Source organism: Ceratotherium simum, chromosome 7 (genome assembly GCF_057802395.1).
Source record: "Ceratotherium simum simum isolate JZ-2026a chromosome 7, ASM5780239v1, whole genome shotgun sequence".
Lineage (NCBI taxonomy): Eukaryota > Metazoa > Chordata > Mammalia > Perissodactyla > Rhinocerotidae > Ceratotherium > Ceratotherium simum.
Genome location: NC_141906.1, coordinates 20,005,479 through 20,027,149, shown reverse-complemented (window position 1 = coordinate 20,027,149; position 21,671 = coordinate 20,005,479). Strand labels below are relative to the sequence as shown.

Sequence of the window (21,671 nt, the reverse complement as noted above, 5' to 3'; positions counted from 1 at the left end):
AGTCCTGCTCCATGGGAGTATTTCTTCGTGATTCTTGGCTCTTCCCTCTGGCTCTTGGCTCTGCGCTTAGTCATTCTTCATTTTCCATAAGAAACAGTCTGTGTTTGCAAATGAGTTGCTTTTTCAGCCTGCTTCCTGTTAATATAAGGTTGAGTGTCCCAAGGCCTCTTCTCATTTTGAACTATCTCTGTTCTTTTTAGTCCAAGTTGGTAGTGCTTCTACCAATATAATCCTCTTAATGACATTGTGGGTTTTCTGTTAATCATATTTAGGTTCACTCTATTAGACAAAGACCATGTTATAAAATCTCCTAAAGATCATCCCTTCTCTTCCTTGGGCTGAGAATCAAGATACCATGAGATAATGCTCTTAAAAGTCTTAGAGCCTTTTTGTCTAATTGGGAGTGTCTATGAAGCATACCCTTCAATCTTACATTTGTTTCCTGAGCTGAAAAAAATCTTAAGATGATTTTTACCCAGAGGCCATATGTTACTTGAGGTGTGCTGGATTTAATTTTCGCTATTAGGCCATATCCTGTTTTGAGACTCTTAAAGTGGAAGAGACTGGGGATTAGAAACAGTTTTATTTTTGAACCTAGTAAGTCTTGGCTCCCTTACAGTCCCTCTAAATTCTGCTTGAAAATGGAAGAATTTCTTCTTTAGTTCAACTCCCTTCTTGAATTTTGTCTTAGACAAATAGAAGAAGCCAGTTGGAAATTCAACATTCTGATTGGAAATCTCGTTAGCCACATCCACAAGATCATTAAGTATCCTTTCTATTTTTCATAGATACCCTTTCTATTTTTTACATTACCTCAGGCAACAGTGTTGCCAAGCTTTCTGCCACTATATAACACTGGCCACCCTTTATCCAACTGTATTAATTTGCTAGGGGTGCCATAATAAGCTACCACAAACTGGGAGGTTTAAACAACAGAACTGCGTGGCTTAAACAATAGAAATTTATTGTCTCACAGTTCTGGAGGCTAGAAGTGGAAGATCAAGGTGTCATAGTGTTGGTTTCTTCTAAGAGCTCCGAGGAAGAATCTGTTCCATGCCTCTCTCTTAGCTTCTGGTGGTTTCCTGGCAATTTTTGGTGTTCCTTAGCTTGTAGAGCCATCACCTTGATTTCTGCCTTCATGTTCACGTGTCATTCTCCCTGTATACATGATTTATGTCCAAATTTCCCCTTTTATAAAGACACCAGTCATAGTGGATTAGGGTCCACCCTAATGACCTCATTTTGACTGGATCATCTCTGTAAAGACTCGATCTCCAAATAAGATCACATTCTGAGGTACTGGGGGTTAGGACCTAAACACATGAATTTTGAGGGGACACAATTCAACTCATAACACTTTCATAACAATTCCCTCACTGCCCCTTCAAGCCTTCACTTGAGGCCATTTTAGCTCCTGCCCACCCCCTGTCCAAAGCCAATAGCATACATTTTTTGTTAGCAGTATCTAACTTCAATGTCAGTATCAGTTACAGGCTGATTAGGGAATACAGGATTTATTATAGGGTTTATATATAACACAACTGCAGAAGAAGCTAAGAAAGAAAATGTCTAGATGGAGATGGCTGGAGGATCAGAGAAAAGTCATTAACCAAGGAATAAAGAAAGCTGGTGAAGAAGTCTATGGAAGGCTGTTGGCTCTGCATCCAGTAATGAGCCTGAAATTGATAGGTCATCAGGACTAGCAGTTGGGAAGAAAAGTTGGAATGGATTGGGGCAGAGTGAGGACAAACTAGAATCCACAATGACAAACTGGAAGCCAGTTTTTTTTTTTTTTTTTGTGAGGAGATCAGCCCTGTGCTAACATCCGCCAATCCTCCTCTTTTTTTGCTGAGGAAGACGGCCCTGGGCTAACATCTGTGCCCATCTTCCTCCACTTTATATGGGACGCCGCCACAGCATGGCTTGCCAAGCAGTGCGTCAGTGCGCGCCCGGGATCCGAACCAGCGAACCCCGGGCCGCCGCAGCGGAGCGCGCGCACCCAACCGCTTGCGCCACCGGGCCGGCCCCTGGAAGCCAGTTTGTCAACACAATGGACAAATGGAAGACAAATGGAAACTCTAGCTATCTCGCACATTGATAATACAGGTGGTCTGCCGAAGAAGTTGATGTCCTTACCATAGAACTACATATGTGCCTTGCCCTGGGGCTTGGAGAAGCTGAAATAGGTGATGGGCGCTGGAGGAACTGGGGGCCGGCTGCTGCTCTGCACAAAAGAAGCGTGGCAGCACGTCCATATCAAGTTTACAATCTGCAGCTGGCACCTGGCACGCTACATCAACCTTTGGAGCACAAGGACAGCTTCGCCTGCTCCTTCCAAATCTTACACAAATTTCTTTTGTGGCTAATCCTATCCTGGAACCAGTCTGGGAAGGGAAATTTGGGGAACTAAATTCCAGCTTAGCTGAACTGACAGTACAAAATGACCACATGAGCCAAACGTCAACAGCTGCCAGACACCATGATGCTGTGTCTCATACATATCAGTTTCTCAGTTAAACCTAAAAGCAGTTTTGCAAGATAAATATTAGCATTCCCATTTTACAGCTGAGGAAAGGAAGCCTCATATTTGCTCATAGGTGAGCAAGTGGTAGAGCCTGGATTCTGCCCCACATCTGTGTGATAGCCAGCTTCCAAGATGGTCCCTAGCGATTCTTGCCTACTGGTATTCATGCTGTTTTGTAGTTTCCCTCCCACATTAACTAGGTCTGACTCGAGTAATCAGTAGAACGTTGCAGAAATGATGGTGAATGACTTTCGAGGCTGGATCATAAAAGACATTGCAGATTCTACTTTTCTCTTGCTTGCATCACTTGGTCTGGGGAAAGCCAGCTGGCATGCTGTAAGAACATCAAGTAGCCTGTGGGTAGACCCACATACGGAGGAACTGAGACTTTTTTTGAACTAGTCCATGTAGTTGAATGATCTTGGAAATGGATTCTCCAGCACCAGCCTAGCCTTCTGATGACTACAGCCCCATAGTCTAACTGAAATCTCCCAAGAGACCTCAAGCCAGAACTACACAGCTAAGTAGCTTCTAAATTCCAGACCCATAGAAAATACGAGATAATGTTTATTATTGTTTTAAGCGGCTAAATTTTGGGTTAATTGGTTATACGGTGAAAGATAACTAACATAATCTGTTAGAGTCCAAAGCACAGCCCTTTCATGACATCATTCTGCTTTAAAATCTGTTTGGATTATGAGAATGGGGACTGTGGAAGAAGTAGGAATTTGGAAGTTCAGAATGTTCTGGTTATGTGATTAAAAAAAGTTTGAAATGTCTGTTTGGTGCTTCCAGATACTGAGAGAGAAGGAGTGTCATCTAGGTTTAAGCTGAACCTTGAGAATTAGGAGGGTTTCTTCTTTGTCACTACCCAGGGAATGAAGAAATTAGAGGTTAGATAATTTGTTTTTGCTGACGGGTAGACTTGGGCTGGAGGTGGGGAAAATAAATGATAGAAAGTGCATTCTGGCAGGGTGAAAAGTCCTGACAAATGATGAAGAGGGTGGGGCCTCTAGGGCCCTCACAGCAGGGAACCCACAGCCCCTTTGCTTCTGCCCCTTGCCTCCAACTGGGCCATCCTCTCTTCTGCCCCATCAAGTTCCCTTTAGCTTCAAGCTCATTGAAGCAGCTCCTGCCTTTTCTGCTCTTTCCAAATCCCTCTTCCTTATGATGCTCTTTTCCTATTTTATAAGATACACGTGTGCTAAATAGGACCCTAAAAGAGGAAAACCCCAACTTTACCTGAAAACCATCTCCTTTTGAAAACTCTTGGTATTTGTTTTTCTCCATATTGTCCAGATTTGGTCTTGGATTGGAGAGGCGAGGCACTGTGCCTGGTGACTTAACCAGGTTGGAGTCAGCCAGCAATAGTTATTATTCTCGGATGTGAGCACTAGAAGAACCTTTCCAGAACATCTGGTACAACGATGCTCATTATATACGTGGAGAATTTGAAGCCCACAGAGTTCAAGTGACCATTGTTATTGTTATAGATATTAATTGAACATCTACAACGAGGAGGACGGTCTTCTAGGCTTGCATAAATTCTTTTACATGGTCCACTCATTCTGATTAAATAAGATGGGTGGAGTGATCCTCCCAGATCTATTACGCAAGCACAGAAACACCAAAACAGCAGCACAATCTGGGTCAAGCTCTTCCTAAATTGTAAACTGACCCTCAACAGCTGAGGGTTAGGAAGAAAAGCTTACCTGAACCCTCTGACTTCTAAATCCACCTTAAGCCTCGTCTCTGAGCCCCCAGAGCCCACTATACAGTAGGCATCAAGAAAGGTTTGCGAAATGAATGAACCAACTTCCCTGAGACCCTTCCTTGCCTCCCCTCCCCGCCCCCACATCCTCTCCCACTACGGACTGCGCTAGCATTTGAGCCCCTGCCCAGGGACTTTTCGGGGTCTTGTCTGGTCTCCTCAGACAGCGACCCCGTCCCCGCAGCAGGACCATGCTTCCCTTCTTCACTGCGGGGCGCCGGCTGGAGCCGGGCAGGCTGCTCACCCCTACTCTCATATTTTTCTCGGAATGGGCATTCTTGTCCAGGGAGCACGCGAGCACCGAAAGCGGCCCGAGCTTGCCCAGGGAACACTAGGGGGCTGCAGAGTGGCTCACGATCCTAGCCGGGACAGGAGGCCGGGCACTCCCACCGCGCTCTCCCGGCCCAGCGCGCGCCGCCCTGGGCAGGCGCCGAGTGGGCGGGGCCTGGCGGGGGCGGGGCCTGCCGCGGTCAGGTGACGGCGCTGCGGGCGGCGGCGGCCCAGGCGGAGGGGCGTCAGAGGCGCCGAGGGGCCGGCGGGGCAGGCGGCGCAGCGGGGCCGCGGCCATGGGGGGCTTGAAGGACCAGCTGCTCAAGGCCATCTGGCACGCCTTCACCGCGCTCGACCTGGACCACAGCGGCAAGGTCTCCAAGTCCCAGCTCAAGGTGGGCGCCCCCCGCCCCGGCGCGCGCTCCACTGTCCCCGGGTGGCAGCGGGACCCGGCCGGCGGTGACCGCAGGGAGGGGCAGGCCGGAATGCGGCCGGGCGGACTGCGTGGGGCGGAGGGGGCCGAGACCGGGAGTTGGCGTTTTCTGCCTCCCTCTTGCCGTCGGGCCGTGCCCTCGGGCCGGTGCGTTCGGCCCCTCGGGGCTCCCCGTGAGCGGGGGAAGGCGAGGTGGGTCTGCGAGGGGCGAGCCGGGCTCCCTGTTGGCGCGGGCGGCCCAGAGAGTTTCGGACTCGGAGGGGGCAGTGGGAGGCTCTCAGACGACCTGCTCCGAGTTTCCCCCTTACTCTCGGAGAGGAAGGGACTTGCGCAGGGTTACTGGGCAGAACCTTCTACAGCGCACGCCCCACACCGAGGCAGTCCGCAAAACGGCCAGCTGCACCCGAGGCTCGGGGCAGTTCAGAAAAGGGAGAAGTGCCCCCGAGCCCGGCCTCCAGCGGCCTCCTCCTTTGGGGGGCTTTGGCGGTGGGGGGCGCTTTCTGACTCGTGAAGAAGACCTCCCCATCCAGAGTCCTCAGGTCTGGAACTAGTCAAGGGTGTGCTGTGTCCCTCAAGGACCTTAGTTCCGGGTGAGGAGCACTGATCTTTCTGGCACCCTGCAAAAGCGACTCCTTTTGCAGAGTCTTTATTGGGACTGCCAAAGACCCTACCACTAAATGCAAGTATGACGTATAAATAAAGGAATGCTTATAAATTGAGTAACCCCAAGGAGGAAACGTGGCGCTTAGCCAGGAGTAATTGGCAGCTTCTTGAAAAGTATAAATTATGGAAACAGACAAGAAGAGCCATTCAGAAGCATTTTCAAATATACACATTTTGGATCTGAATGTCTGATTTTCTTAGCCTCTTCTGGGAATGAATTTTTGAAGATTGGGTTTGCTTTGTATATTTTGTGCAGTAATCACAAAGGTTCTTATGAGTAGTGGCTTTTATGCCTGTAGGACTTAGCATTTCCCCCTGTCTTCCTTTTGCCCTCCTCTCTTTTTCTCATTCATAAAATCATAGTCTGGAAGAGTTCTACAGAGGTCTTCCACTTAATCTTTATTTTACTTTATTTTTTAATTTAACATACAGTAAAATTACAGTACAGTTCTATGAGTTTTAATATGTGTGGATTTGTGTAACTACTACGAAAATCAGGGTTCCATCAGTTCCATCATTCCAAAAAGCTCCCTCATGATGCCCCCTCACCCCCTACTGCTGGCAACCAGTGATCTGTTCTTAATTGCTATAGTTTTGTCTTTTCCACAATGTCATGTAAATGGAGTCATACAGTATGTAACCTTTTGACACTGGCTTCTTTTACTCAGCATAATGCCTGAGTAAAGAAAGAGATAAAGAATCTCTTTCTTCCATGTTGTTGTGTGTGTCAATAATTCTTTTTATAGCTAGGTAATATTCCATTGTATGGATGTACTGTAGTTAATCCATGCACCCTTGAACATTTGTGTTATTTCTGGTTTTTGGTGATTACCAATAGAGCTGCATTTTATTTTTTACTGTTTTTACTTTTAATTTACCTATACTGCTATATTTAAAGTGGATTTCTTGTAGATAGCATTTAGTTGGGTCTTGAGTTTTAATCCATTCTAACAATCTGTCTTTTAACTGATGTGTTTAGACCATTTACATTTAATGTAATTATTGATATGGTTAGAGTTAGGGATACCATTTTATTTTTTGGTTTCTGCTTTTTTGTTCCTCTATTTCTCCTTTCTTTCCTTTATTTTTTTAAATTAATTTTATTGTAAGGAAGATCGGCCCTGAGCTAACATCTGCCAGTCCTCCTCTTTTTTTGCTGAGGAAGATCCATGCCCGTCTTCCTCTACCTTATATGGGACGCTGCCACAGCATGGCTCGACAAGCAGTGCATCGGTGCACGCCCGGGATCCGAACTGGCGAACCCCGGGCCGCCGGAACGGAGTGCGCGCACTTAACCGCTTGTGCCACTGGGCCAGCCCTTTCCTTCTTTTAGATTATTTGAATATATTTTAGTATTCCGTTTTAATACTGGGCTTTTGACTATCTTTCTTTGTATAGTTTTTTTAATGGTTGCTCTAGGGATTATAATGTACATATCTAATTTTTCACAGTCTACTTAGAATTAATATTTTATCACTTTCAGAGGAATGTAGAAACCTTATCACCATATAGGTCTGTTTAACCTCCCTGCTTTATGCTGTATTTGTCATATTTATTAATCTACATACATTGAAAACCCCATCAGACAATGTTAAACTTTTTTGCTTTCAACCATAATTTTTATTTTAAAGATCTTAAGAGAAGAATAGTTTTCCCCAGATATTCCAAAATTACCCCTTAATTTTGTAGATAAGGTAGATGAAACTTCTGGCATGTTTGGTAACTTGTCCAAAGTCACAGTTGTAAGTAGTAGCTAAATCTAGAACCAAGATTTTCAGTACTTTTGAGCCAGTGTTTCTTCATTTGTTCTCTTACAAGTGATGGCATAAATGAGATGTTTTCTATTACTTTTGTTGCACTCCATTCAAAACTGTCTTTGTGACTGTTTATAGAAAAAGTGTCCAGAGGATTCTTGACTGCAGACTTGGCTGGAAATACTACATCCCACTTCATAGCTTTTACCCACAAGATGTTGATAATGCAACTGTGCAGTTGTGTCTTATCTCTCCCTTGTCTACTTAACTGAGAGACTGGGATTGATTCAGTTCTGTTTATCTTGTCAGTGTTTCTGGAATTGAAAATATTAAAAAATTTTTATTAAAGTCTCTCATTTTTGGTGTTTTGACTCTGAAGTTTGATGTTCAACGATCCATTGACTAGGCGTAGAGTTTTTGCCTTAATTTGTTTATTCATTCCTTTGTTCATACAGTAATCTTTGTGTCTACTCTGTGTAAGGTACCATGCTAATTTCGTAAAAAGATTAGTATTTTTAGGCCCTTAAGAGTTAATATCTACTTGGAGGAAATATCATATAATTGATTTATTAAATAGCAGATTAAAAGTTACATATCCAAAATGAGGGTTAAAATTTATTGGCTTTGAAAAACTATATGGGCATTCTAAAATATTTTTGACACTTGTCTTTTTGAATTAGCTTCACAACTTTTGACACAGTGAATGGATACATTCACTAACTATGTAATGGACACTTCTTATGTTAGATACTGTGCCCAATTCTAAGGGTGATATAGTGGTAAAGGTGGGGAAAAAAGGAACAAATATGAATCTTTGCCTTCAAAGAGTTTAAATTTTGGTAGGCAAAATAAGAAGATAAGCAACCATTATAGAAGGCTCTCTCTCTCTCTCTAGATTGTATTACTCAATTACCCTATCCTTAAAAAATGTAAAGTCTGGTGTAAGAGATAAGAAATACAGAAATATCGTTGGGTGGAAGATACTGAGTGGGACAGAAGATAAGGGGCCATGAGATTTTAGAGGATTAGGCAATTACATTTTACTGGTGGGATTACTTCATGAAGGAAGCTTTTTGAAATGAACTCTGAGGAAAGCTAGGATATGATTATGTAGAAATGGGGGAGGATTAAGCCCATTTTATTCATTCTTCATTCAATGGATATTTATTGATTGCAGGTAGCTCTAAGGGATCCCTGTGAACTATTGAAGGAGACAGGAATTAATCAGGCATTTATGGGGACTTCTGTGTAACTTAATTTGAATTGGAGTGTAGAAAGTGTGTGTGTGTTTGTGCGTATGTATAAGAGAGAATTATTGGTTATTGGTTAGATTGGTGGTTACCAGAGGGGAAGTGAGGAGGGAGGAGGGCAAAAGGGGTAATAGGACGCATGTGTACAGTGACAGATGGTAATTAGTCTTTGGGTGGGGAACACGATGTAGTCTACATAGAAATTGAAATATAATGATGTGCACCTGAAAAAAATTATCATTTTTTAAAATATGTTCCTGCTTTACAGTTCAGAATATATGAGCAAAGTAAAAAGAAAAAAAGAGAGTTATTGCTGGTGATAAAGCTGTAGAACTAGATGGGGGTTAATGCATGGAAGGCTTTGAGTGCCATGCTAGTTAGGAAGATGCTATAGGGCCTCTAAGTTTTCTGAAGGGTGATGGGCCGTGATCAGAATTGCACTTCAGGAAGTCGCTTGGGCAGTAGCATATGTACTGGGTTGGAATGGAATACAGAGGAGTGGAGTGAAGTGGGCAGATTGGAATTAGGAAACCATTACAGTAGCCCAGAGGAGAGATAATGGGGGCCAGAGGCAGTGAGGATGGACAAGGGGAGGATCGTGGGTGAAGTAACCTTGCTGTCCACAGGCCTAGACCCATGATTGGGCATGAGGAGAAATGGACAGAGTTAGAAATGTCTCACGTTTCAACTATGAATGACCAATGGATAGTAGTGGTTTTTAATGGAAAGGAAAGTTATGAGAAGGAACTGTTTAGAGAAGAAATGATACAATTAATTTTGAACATGTAGAGTTTTGTTTATTTTTTTGTTTTTGAGGTCCTTAATGGATAGATATTTAGCTGGAGATGATGTCCTTGGAAAATGTGGAGCTGGTGGTACAGGATCTGATAGTTGAAGCTTGGAAAAAGGAGGGAAGAGATTCATCGATGGCCTCGGGGAATGGCTAGAGTAGATGGTGAGAGGAGGAATAGAAGCCAGGGGACCAGAAATCAGAGATAAGAACCACTTTAGGGCAACCTTGGAGCTGAGGGAGAAGAGATTTTCAAGGAAGACATGGTCTCTTATCTTTGAGAGTTAATTTATTATTGTTCTATATATATGTTTTGGAGATTGTAAAGTAATGAGATTGATTCTTCCCTGCCATAGCTTGTAAACTACATATTTCTTCTCTAAAGAGAAGTTGTGAAAAGTTTGGAGTATTGGCATCATCTTGGGAATAAATATATTTTTTACTTTTAAAGAGATTACAGTACAGTACTCGTTCAGATAAATGTTTTTGAGTCACTGCTATAATTAGTAAATATTGGCCTTGAGGGCCCCCAGTTTAATACAGAAAGGCTTATTTTTTATACCCAATTTTTATTGTTAACTAATAGCATATTTTGAGTAAAACAAAAATTACTATCTAAATAGATGTTGAAAGTTGAAATCTAAAGAAAAAATTAACATAAGAAATATATTTTGTTGTTCCAAATGTAGACTTTCATTAAACTTGTCAATAAAATAAAAATACAGAACACAGAATTTAAAAACCACTTGTGACTTACATAAGCTACTAGAGAAGCAGATATTGGGTTGTCATGTAGTCACAGTGATATTGGCTTGTTAAAACAACTAGACATGAGCTCATTGCAGGTGACTATCTTCTTGACTCATCATTAAAGTAGCACCCCCCCCCGCCCCCCATCAAAAAAAAAGGGAACCACTTCTCCCTCACTTTCCTTACCTTGATTCTTCTCTTGCTTCCTCCCGCATGCCCTGTGGGCTCCTTGGGCTTTTTCCTGGCCATCTATGTATCTCCTGCAGGGCCCTCTGTCGGTTCCATTTGTGGCGTTTCTGGCTCCCCACCTGAGTTGCAGCTGTACAAGTCTTCACCCCCACGTCCAGCCTGTGCACCCCCACAGAAGTCATCAGCTACATTAGCTTAATTTGCAATTGGATTTTAGAAGATAGCTCATTATTTTATTGTCATATTGATCTGGTGTTACTTTTTTTTTCAGGCTGGAATACAGAGGGACACTAAACTAAGTTGTTGTTTTAGGTTAAGCTTTTTAAATTTTATTTATTTTATTTTTTTTGAAGGGGAAGGTTCACCCTAAACTAACATCTGTTGCCAATCTTCCTCCTTTTTTCTTCCTTTTTCCCCCTCGAAGCCCCAGTACATAGTTGTGTATAGTTGTAAGTTCTGGTTCTTCTATGTGAGCCGCTGCCACAGCATGGCTACTGACAGACAGGTTGTGTGGTTCTGTGCCCAGGAACTGAACCCCAGGCTGCCTAAGTGGAGCGCACCAAACTAACCACTAGGCCATCAGGGCTGGCTCGAAGCTTTTTTTGTGTAGAGATCTGCGTTTCAGCTGCTGAAGTAGATAGCAGTAGGCTAATGGTGGGGAAAGAAATCTTCAGAAATACATTTTCTACTTGCTTTTAAACTTGTATTCATGAATAGCCCTTTTTTAGAACAAACTATATAGTTTAAGACTTTATTATTTGTTTTGAATGCAGTTTTGGTATACTCTGTGATAACATGGGAGATTAAAAACTACTGAGAGAGATTGATGGAAACATTTCTTTATAGGAACGTGCTAGGTACATATAGGTAGCTGAGTAAATATTGTTGAGTTAAATATTAGAAATTATTTTTTCACCAAATTTTTCCTTGTGTTGGTGTTTGTGCCTTTCTTTTGTCTAGATTTTTTTTTTTTAATGAGGGATATTTGTGTATGGATTCCATATTTTAGGAAACCTTATTAGTATGCCATCTGAAACAGACATTGTTACTTTTAGGTTCTGTCAACCTACAAAAAGAGAAACCACTTTAAGAGGCAAAGTGTTTATTTGGGATCAAAGAATTGCAATTTGGGGAGCACAGATTCAGATAGAAACCGAATCATGTCCCAGTTGCAGGAGAGGGGCTCAGGGTTCTTATGGGAAAAAGGCAGGAAGATGAGATAAGTTGTAGTGAAGAAGAGTTCACTGCTGCTAGCTGAGGTAAGGCTAGGTTTGTACTTTGTAGATTGGCTTGAGATTTGGTCATCAGGCAGAAGGCTAGCCTTGTACTTCATTGATTGGTTAGTGATTCACTTATCAGCAAAGTCCAATTTCACTAGTTTTTACAAATAGGATATTCTTGTCCTTACTGACTTCTTGGGATGTTGGCAGTTTGGTCCAATTTAGAAGATCTAAGGAAAATAAGACCTGCAAGGCAGTTCCTCTGAAATGGCTGCTCGGCTTTATTTTAATTTGGCTCCACTCCTGTCATCTTTCATAGTTATGATGTAAATTTGCAGAAGTCATAATGCAGTAGGTGTAGGGCATATTATTTGAAGTAGAGGTAATTATTTTCTTCTCCACTGATGTTTAAAAATTATCTTCAGATTATTTAGAATTTCAGTGGTCTTGCTGAAGATAGTAAATCTCAAATCCTACTTAAAAATACAGGCAATTCCAAGAAGATAAAAAAATGAAGGCTATTGTTTAAACAGATGTACATTAAAAAGAAACCTTTTTCTGTAACTATGTATGGTGACGTATGTTAACTAGACTTATTGTGATGATCATTTTGCAGTTTATACAAATATAGAATCATTATGTTGTACACCTGAAACTAATATAATGTTGTATGTCAGTTATACCTCAATTAAAAAAAAAACACCTTTTGAATAGTTCATATATACACATGGTATAAAATTCATAAAGTTCAAAAGGGCGTTTATAAAACTGAAAAGTAAGTTTCCTCCAGCCCCTGGCCCACACTAGTTCCCTGCCTTGGAAGTAACCATTACTACTAGTTTCTTATGTTCTTTCCTGAGATCAAAATGTACCTTAAAATTAATACTCTTATTGTTATAGTGTTTTCCTCTTAAATATAGCAAAATCTAGTGATATTTTTGCAGCCTCTATTATAACTTTACTTTTCAATTATGGTTGCAGTGTGAATTACATGTCAGTGCTGGAAATGTCTTGAAATAAGCTTATTGGCTCCACGTTTTTATTTTTACTTTTAGAAACACAGGGTTTTGTTTTGTTTTGAATTGTGCCCTTTTGAGGTAAAAGAGCTTACAACTCCAGGGAGGATCTAAATGAAAAAAAATTATTCGAGCAACAACATGGGTAGTTTGAATCTTTATTCTTTTCTTAGTGATAGATTTTCAAGTAAATGTTTTTATTCTTTGCCTTGCATTTGGTTTACATATCTTGTGAATAATCGTGTGTTCTGTTCCCATGTAGGCATTTAGCCTCAAGTATTTTTAACTTTGCTGGTTACAAAAGTAATTGAGCCAGGCCAGTGGTCAGTTGAAAATATAAAAGAAGCAAGTTGCAGCAAAGGGCTTTTATTGTGTGAAACACAGTGTAAAAGATATAGTTAATTCTTGTGAGCTTAGCATGTATAGTATTCCCTCCCAGATCTTTAGCATTATGTTTATGTTAACCCCTGTGGTAAAAGTTGTTTCTGTTGAGGAACTAAAAATCTAATTTTAAAAATGGGGTTAGGGAATTGGAGTCACGAGTGAGCCTATAAAAGTCTTTGTAAATATTTTTTATATTTCACCAAAATAAAACAGTGAAGACAGCGCTCTAAATAAAGAGGATATCCGAGATATTTTAAAATCTTAAAATGGTGATAATGGATTCCGGGTTACTTCCTTTCTCCATTCCTTACTTGCTGGAAACTTTTCAGTGAGATATCTTGGAAATTTTTGTTTTTTTGGAATAAATGTAAACTTTTGCTTTATTGAGGATAATATGTAAACCATGAGGCACTTTTTTGTGTGTCTGGCCCTCCATCTTAATAGCTAGTGCATTTCTAATCTTCTGACTCAGCTTTTAACCTTCCTGATCCCGGTTTCGTATTTCCTTTGGGGTCTCACCACAGTCCCAGAGGTATACCCTAGCTGGAAGCTAGAGACGGAACAGGCTTCGAGTGACCTTTCTCACTTAGTTTGCCATCACAGAGTAGGTATTTCTCATTTCCTCCCAACAGGAGGGTTATTATAGTCCCCTCAGTGATATTTAGCACACTGGAAGTCGGGGTACTCCGACCTGCCTCCTCAGTGCCTCTTATGGGTGTCCCTGTTCTCTTTCCACAGCATAAACCTAAGGTAGCTCCTTGCCTCAGCTTCCTTTTTCTTCCCCAAGTCTTCATTTCGTAAATCTATTTTTCTTCTTTGTTTCCTTCTTCTCATTCTATCTTCAGGTTCCGTCTTTTTTACTCAAAAATTGTGTCTACTTGAAACTGCAATTCTTGGCCATTAATTAATTAATTATGGAAAGGTGTTTAGGAGTAAATCTGCATATAGTCGAATTTCACATAAGGAGATTTTGTGATTAGGGAGAGATTTCTGCAATGTTGGAAAAACTAATTTTTTCATCTTAGGACTTTTGTGTGCCTTCTATAACTTTTCCTTCTTTAGGAGTAATTAGCTTTACAGCTATGTTTGATTTGGACCAGGAGAGTGGTATATGTGGGCATGGTGGACCAACCAGAAGAAGTGACACCAGGTAGGATAAAAGTTGTTCTGGTCAAATGTACAGCATTGAAAGTATTATATTTCCCTGGACAGGCAGCTCTGGGAGGGTGCAACACCATCTGCCTTGCCAGGCAGCACGTCCCCATCAATTCTGTCAGTTCTTATGTGATGGATGTCTCAGCCAGATGGCTGTTACATTGGAGTTGAGAGCAGGAGCCTGTGGGCAGCTGACTCAGCTCTCAATGACTTTCTTCAGTGTTGACTTGAGAAAATGCTGTGAGATAGTGGGACCCCAATCAGACTAGATTGGAAATCTGAGGTTCTCTACCTGGGTGACTTTGGGGAATTTGCTGTGCTTCTTATATTTTAAGATTATCTGTTAAATGGGAATAATAAGACAGTTAGCAACATGCATGTTTGACTAGGTGAAGCTTAACAGCCTTTATGTGTGACAACAGAAACATTTACTAGCCACCTATTTCCTACCAAACACTGATGTTGAAGAAAATTAATCTACAAAACATATGAATTTGAAGGTTTCTACTGACTGAACACCTTTTGTTAGGGACTTGGGGGAAGAAAAAAATATACAACGTTGTCCCTTACCTTGAGGAGTGTGTGGTTTAGTAAAGAAGACAATACATGAAATGACCTCAACCAGAAAACATATAAGAAAGTTCTAGAGAGTCTGGAAAATGAGTGCTCTAGGCCGTGCTGTCCAGTACTTTAGCCCTTAGCCACATTTGGCTATTGAGCATTGAAAAGTGGCTAGTCTGAATGGAGATGTGCTGTAAGTGTAAAATATACACTGGATTTCAGGAACTTAGTACAAAAAAAGAATGTAAGATATCTATTTAATAATTTTAAAATATTGATTACATGTTGAATTTATAATATTTTGGATGTATTATTAAAATTAATTTCACCTGTTTCCTTTTGCTTTCTAAAAATGTTGCTGTTAAAATTTTAAATTCCATGTGTAGGGCCGGCCCTGTGGCTTAGCGGTTAAGTGTGCGCGCTCTGCTGCTGGCGACCTGGGTTCGGATCTCGGGCGTGCACTGACGCACCGCTTCTCCGGCCACGCTGAGGCCACGTCCCACATACAGCAACTAGTAGGATGTGCAGCTATGACATACAACTATCTACTGGGGCTTTGGGGGGAAAAAATAAATAAATAAAATGTTAAAAAAAAAATTCCATGTGTAGTTTGCATTATATTTCTATTGGACAGGGCTGCTGTAGAAGTTCAAAGGAAATAGAGAAAAAGATGCAGACAGTTGTAGACAAGGAAAGTTTCATGGAAGAGATAGAACGTCAGCTGTTTCTGGAGGGAGTAGGACAGATCTTGTCCAGTATAGTCACAGAAAGATGGCAGATATGGTGGTGGCATTGTAGATGAGAGCAAGAGCCCAAACTTGAAGTATTTGTGAGCAGTAAGGAAATACTCTGGGTAGAGTAGAATGTTTGCTTTGAGGCATAGCAGAAAATTAGGATTTAAAGGGAGATGGGGTTATATTTTAGGGGTTTTTGTTCTTGCATAGAATAGATGGTTAAGATGTATTTGTTGACTGACAGTCTCTGTTAGGGTGAGTAGTTCAGAACTGATCCTATAAAGAGGAAAAGTCATTAAAAGTTTTTGGGTAGATATATGACAAAGTTACAGTTTTGAGATTATTCTGATGATGTGGGTGTTATGATTAGAGGTGAGAGGCTGGAGATGGGAGACGAATTGGGGGGCTGCTGTGAAAGTTGATGAGTTAAGTTGATAAGCGCTGGACTGGGATAGTAGCAGTGGGAATCAAAACAGTTATGTTCCCTACCCTTATAGAGCTTAGAATCTGGTGAATGATACAGACCAGCAAACTGGCAACTCAAATATAGTGAGATATAGGAAGTACATAGTGCTGGGGAATGCAGAGGAAGGGAACCTGCCTAAATTGCAGGGAGGATTGGAGGAGTTAGGCCTGAGGATGCATCCTAGAGGAAGAGCCATTTGTCACTGACTTTAAGGGATGTGTGAAACTCCTCTATAAGAACTTCTATGATGAAAGATTTGAAAGTAAATCCCTTGGAGGAACAGGAAGAGTTGTCAGGAGAAAGAGCACTCGTTGGAGATTCAAAAGACCTTTCTCTGCTCTGTCATTTCTGTGGCTATGGGAAATCACTTCTTGCTGGGCTTTAGTTTCTTTATTTGTAAAATGTGGAGTAGCGGACGAGATCTTTGAGGTTTAGCCTTCTAATTTAACTTTGTTAACTTGATGTGTTTACCATGGTCATATCCTGGTGAGTGGTTGCTGTGCAGCAGCTCTTCGTTAGGGCCTCGGAAGGAAGAATGGGACTCGCTACCGAGGGCAAGGAGCCCTTGTTTCCCCAGCATCACATTCTCTGGTTAGCCTGAAGCGGATGGAGCAGCTCACTCAGTGGAGAGAGGAGTTGGCATTGCGGGGGCTGAATTAGATCTGGAAATAGGACAAACTATAAGAAAAAGAGGTACAACAAGAGGAGATTCCATAGTTTTGTGTTGAGGGAGTGGTGATATCAAAGTCAGAATCAGGGTTGGAAACCTGTTTTGGGGATAAAGGGGATGAGTTCTCTTTTGGCTCTGTTGGATATGAGGCAAATTTAGTGTAGAAATCGCTAGTAATCCTTAGTGATATAAACCAGAGCTCAGTTGACAGGTCAGGACCAGAAAGGGATCTGAGAGTCCTTAGAATAGAGGTGACTGACTTGAAGTTGTCAGAATAAAAGCTCTTTTTAAGAAGAGAGTAGGGAGAAGGAAGAACTTAGGGTTGAAAATTGGGCTTTGGGAAATTTCCAGATTGGGAGAATGAGGGGTGAGGGAGGTGAGCCCATAAAAGCACCTTCGTAGAGGAAAGAGAAGAACTTAGAAAATATTATGTCGTGGGACTGAAGAAAGTCTCAAAGGAGGGCGTGATCGACACTGCCATTGCCAGAGACTTGGGAGAGTGACTTGTTCAGAGAAGTGTCTGTCCCGGTTGGGTTCTCCAGGAAGCAGATGTTGAGACAGAATTGGGAGTGCAAAGGGTTATTGAGGAGAAACACTTATGGGGGAAAAAAAGAGCGAAGAAGCAGGATTGGGAAAAGGAGCTGTGAAACCGTGATATGGATTTGACAAAACCGGGGGCTCTGGAGCATAGACGGCCTGTTGGAGGACTCCCATGTTGGAGAGAAATGATACTACCGCCATGTTTAGTCGATGGTTGGGGACTGGCCAGAGAAGAGTGCGGTCTTGGCTGTTACCAGCTTACTCAGTCATTGGCTGAGGTTTACCCTGAAGGCAGTAGCAGCTGGAGGCTCTTAGCAAACCACAGTTCTTGTAGCTGGGCGGCTGTTCTTTTCTCGAGGAGGGATCTGAGCAGTACATTTCTGTCTGTCACAGAATCCTTTTTAAAAAGCAATTTCACAAGATTGATAGGGAGAGAAGCGTATTATGGGGACCATAAAGGGATAGAGTGGCCAGAAGATGGGGCAACAGAGGTAAACCTCAGATTTGTGATCTTTATCATCACCTTGAGTGTATACTGTGGCTTCAGGTCTTCTCTTGGAGAAGAGTGTACTAAATTGAGCTACCTGATTTCTCTCTCTTCTACTATCGAGTTCTCTCTCACACACTTGTTAATTCTTATTGAATCCTTTCCTCAGAAATCTTGAATTTGGAGGAACTAGACTGCTTTACTAGATCTCAGGCCAGACGAGTTACGCCTGCTAGATCTGGTGGTATTAATAACTAATAGAGGCATTGTTTTTTTACTCTGAAAGTGGTCTGAATTAGAGATTCCAATTAAACAAAAATTCTTTCTGGAAACATGGTAGTATAGTAAAATAAATTAAAAGACCCACATCTAGATAAAGATGATGGAGAAGCAAACTAAACTAAGAAAAAAAGAAAAAGAAAATTCTTAATTGGACTCATTTAGCAAACATTTGTTGAACAGCTCTCTCATCAGACACTTTATTAGGTTTTGGTATTGCACAGATGGATAAAATATAGACCCTCTCTTTAAGGAACGTCAGAGTAGCGGGAGAGATAGACACAGAAGCTTACTGGAGTTAAATCTTCTTACAAATGATTTATCTTGAAGACATTTGTTGGTGCTGTATTCTGGTGGGAGGCTGGAATCTTAAGGAGGCTGTCCCAGATCGGGAATCTTTATTACCCGTAATATGGCTTCTTTTTTTTTTTAATTTTATTTATTTATTTTTTCCCCCAAAGCCCCAGTAGGTAGTTGTATGTCATAGTTGCACATCCTTTTAGTTGCTGTATGTGGGACGCAGCCTCAGCATGGCCGGAGAAGCGGTGCGTCGGTGCGTGCCCGGGATCCGAACCCCGGGCTGCCAGCAGCGGAGCGCGCGCACTTAACTGCTAAGCGACCGGGCTGGCCCAGTGTGGCTTCTTCAAGAGCATAGTTCTTTATGGATGACTCAAGTGAGTTAATTTCATCAACTGTATAGTCCTACAATGATCTCTTAGTATTTTGTAATTTTATTGGTGCGCTCTAGCTGGAACCCCCAAATATATTTAATTTTTAAATTTTCCTTACATATAAAAGTTTTACTTTTTATGATTATAAGGATAATATGTAGAATATTGAAACAACATACTAAAGTATAGAGGTAAAGATAAAAGTTCCCAAAATTCTACCACCAAAGGCAGATGCGGTTTACTTTTTAGTGAATATCTTTTCTCTCCCTCCACCTCCCCCTCCTGTAACTTTCCCTCTCTCCCTCTCTCCCTTTCCCCTTTGCCCCCTGCACGCATACATAAAAATATATCCTTTTATGTAAATGGGAGAGTATTTCATATGCTTTTGTAACCTATTCTCTTAACCATTGTGTTAGTATCATCTTTCCATATCAATGCGTATAGATACAGACACCATCCTTTATAATGATTATCAGCTCTTTCACTGTGTTGATGCATCATGCTTTATTTAACCACTTTCATATTCACAGATATGTGAGGTGTTTTGAAGTTTTCAGCCAGGGATGCTGCTAAATATCCTGCAGTGCATAGGATGCCCCCCCATTCTTCCCAAACAGAGAATTTTCTGGCCCAAAATGTCAGAGTGCTGAGATGGAGAAAATCTGCTCTATGCTTTCTCCAGTTTTGGGGATTGGCAATCTGTACTCCCTTATACCTGCTTAAACACCAGGTATTGTTACTCAGGCAAAAAGTAATAGCTCTTTTAATTTTCATTATTTTGATAACTAATGAGGTAAAGCATCTTTTCCTATATTTAGTAGTCATTAGTTTCTTTTGTGAATTTTCTATTCGTGTCCCATTGTCCATTTTTCTATTAGATGTTCCTCTTTTACTTGAGTGATTTGAATATTGGAACTATTAGCCTTTTTTGCTTATTTGTTTGTGCTCTCTCTTTTTAAAGGGAAATTAAAAATTTCTTATTTGGTCAAGTTTACCAATATTTTCTGTTTGGTTTCTGAAGAGGGCTAAGTTAATGAATTATCCAAAATAACTTATTAAAGATGGTTCATTTAGAATGTAATCCAGTGGCATATACTGTAGTTTAGTGGCATATATTTTATGGACAACATCACAAGTGATTTTGAGTTAGATATCCTTTCTTAATCTGTCCATAAGTGTTACACTCCTACTGAGTCCTCCTGCCTTAGCCCTGCTAGTCACTGTGAAGGATATGGAAAAAAAATATTAGGCAGGGTTTCCTCCCTTCCTGAGCTGCAGTTAGGTATTTGAGATACCATTAGCTTATGAAACCGAACAACTAAATGCTAAATAAGAGTTTGGTGGGGGAGGGGGAGCAATGAAGGTTTCCTAGAGTTTATGAAGTTGACCAGGTCTTGAAGGATGTGACTAGGCAGAAGGGAATGTTTCCAGCACAGGGCATCATTGTGGGACAGGCAGTTAGGAGACTTGGGTTCTCGTCCCTGCTTTGTCACTAATCAGTGTGTGACTTATGCCAAGTCTCAGGCTCCGGTCTTTTTATCTATGAAATAAGGAGATAGGAGTAGGATATTTCCTAAGATTGTTGTCATTATTAAAATACTATGGTTTTACAGTTAAAAGAGAATTTTTATAAAGAATCCATTCAGCATTTATTGAAAGCTTTCTGCATTCTAGGCAGCATGCTAGGTGCTGTGGGAGTGCAAGAATGGGTAAGACATGATCCTTTCTTTCACAAATTTACAATCTTATGGGAGAGAAAAATCATGTATGCTAGTGTAAAATGAGAAATACAGAGTGCTCGGGAAGTGCAGAGTAGGGAAGACCATCTTGATTTTGGGTGGTGGAGGCCTCAGAAAGAGATGGCATTTATGTTAGGTAGAAATGGAAGTAGGGGTGGTTGGAGCAAAGGCCTGGAGGAAGAAGAGGGATGGTACAGGGTTTGCTTGGGGTACAGTGAGTAAATTTGTTTGGCTGGATTTGTACGGTTGATGCAGAGGGGTAGGAAAAAATAAGGCTAGAAAGGTAAAGTGGGGCTAGCTTGTGGAGTGACTAAATATGGAGTTCAGATACTTAGTTGGCTTTTACTCCTGTAGGCTTTTATGAGTTTTAGACAGGGGGATAATGTGATGTAAGCAGCACTTGAAGATTAATTTGGTAAAAGTGTCTAGGATGGTGATTGATTGCGTTCAGGGAGTGAGGGGGGGGCATTGTCAGCGCTGACTTTGAGATTTTTGAAGCCGAATACAGTAAAGATAGTTTAACAGAAAGCAAGTAAGACTTAAGCAGTGACAAGCAGGTTGAAAGGATATTGTCGGGAAAGGGAAAATGACTCCATGTGGTAAGGGGCAGGACTTCTATTAAGACAATGCTCTTAAGGCAAGGCATAGCAGCGGTAGGAAATTGGTCATTCTGGTTCATTGTTAGGAAGAGTTTTCTGGTAATTTGCCATTAGCTTGAAATTTTATAAATCAGACAGGAATGTTCATATTTTAAAAAAAGATTGCCCATAATGTGTTATAATTCTATAATTGTGTCGGTTCAGATAAGCTTGTTGGAATAGAGATCCCCACCCCCCTTTTTTCACTGTTGAATTTTGCCCATTACACACTTCCTGTAAAGGGAAACAATGTGTGACTTGGGGGGGGGCACATTTCAGAGAACCTTTATAATCTCTACATCTTTGGGAGGGAGGAGTGAACATTATGCGCTCATGAGTGTTAAAACACTGTTTAGTCGTTCATATTCTTGATTTCATTTTCATGATTGTTGGAGCAAAATGCTTAAAAGGGGTAAAGGGCAAACCACTGAACAGGAACAGATCACACGAGTAGGGCTCATACAGTTCATTAGTCATCTCTTGTCAGTGGAGGCCTTGCAGAGGCAAGAGCGGACAGCTATGAAGGAACTGGAGAGATGAGTTTCTGGCATGGATATGGATCTTTTATTGTAGCAACAGTAGTTTATTCTTCAAATTGGGCATCAGAGCAAAGTTGCTTAGCAATCATGTGGGCGCTAAAAGAATGGGCTTTGGAGGAGCAGGCATTTGAAGTGGGATAAATTCAACTTCTTCAAGAAACTTGCAGACACTGATTAG

The 21,671-nt window shown here is 41.3% G+C and overlaps 1 protein-coding gene across 2 annotated transcripts in view; it reads left to right on the top strand.

Annotated features, from left to right (window-relative positions):
- The first annotated feature begins 4,805 nt into the window (after nucleotides 1-4,805).
- The window catches only part of SWAP70 (switching B cell complex subunit SWAP70), a 68,246-nt gene continuing 51,380 nt past the window's right edge, over nucleotides 4,806-21,671 (top strand). Inside the window, exon 1 of one of the 2 annotated variants that reach the window (XM_004418424.3) lies at nucleotides 4,806-4,960. In XM_004418424.3, coding sequence (XP_004418481.1) covers nucleotides 4,862-4,960 — 99 coding nt within the window. In that variant the 5' untranslated portion in view covers nucleotides 4,806-4,861. Of the gene's footprint in view, nucleotides 4,961-18,556; nucleotides 18,581-21,671 lie in introns of those variants that run through there. The other variant, XM_087433232.1, reaches the window with a different exon arrangement.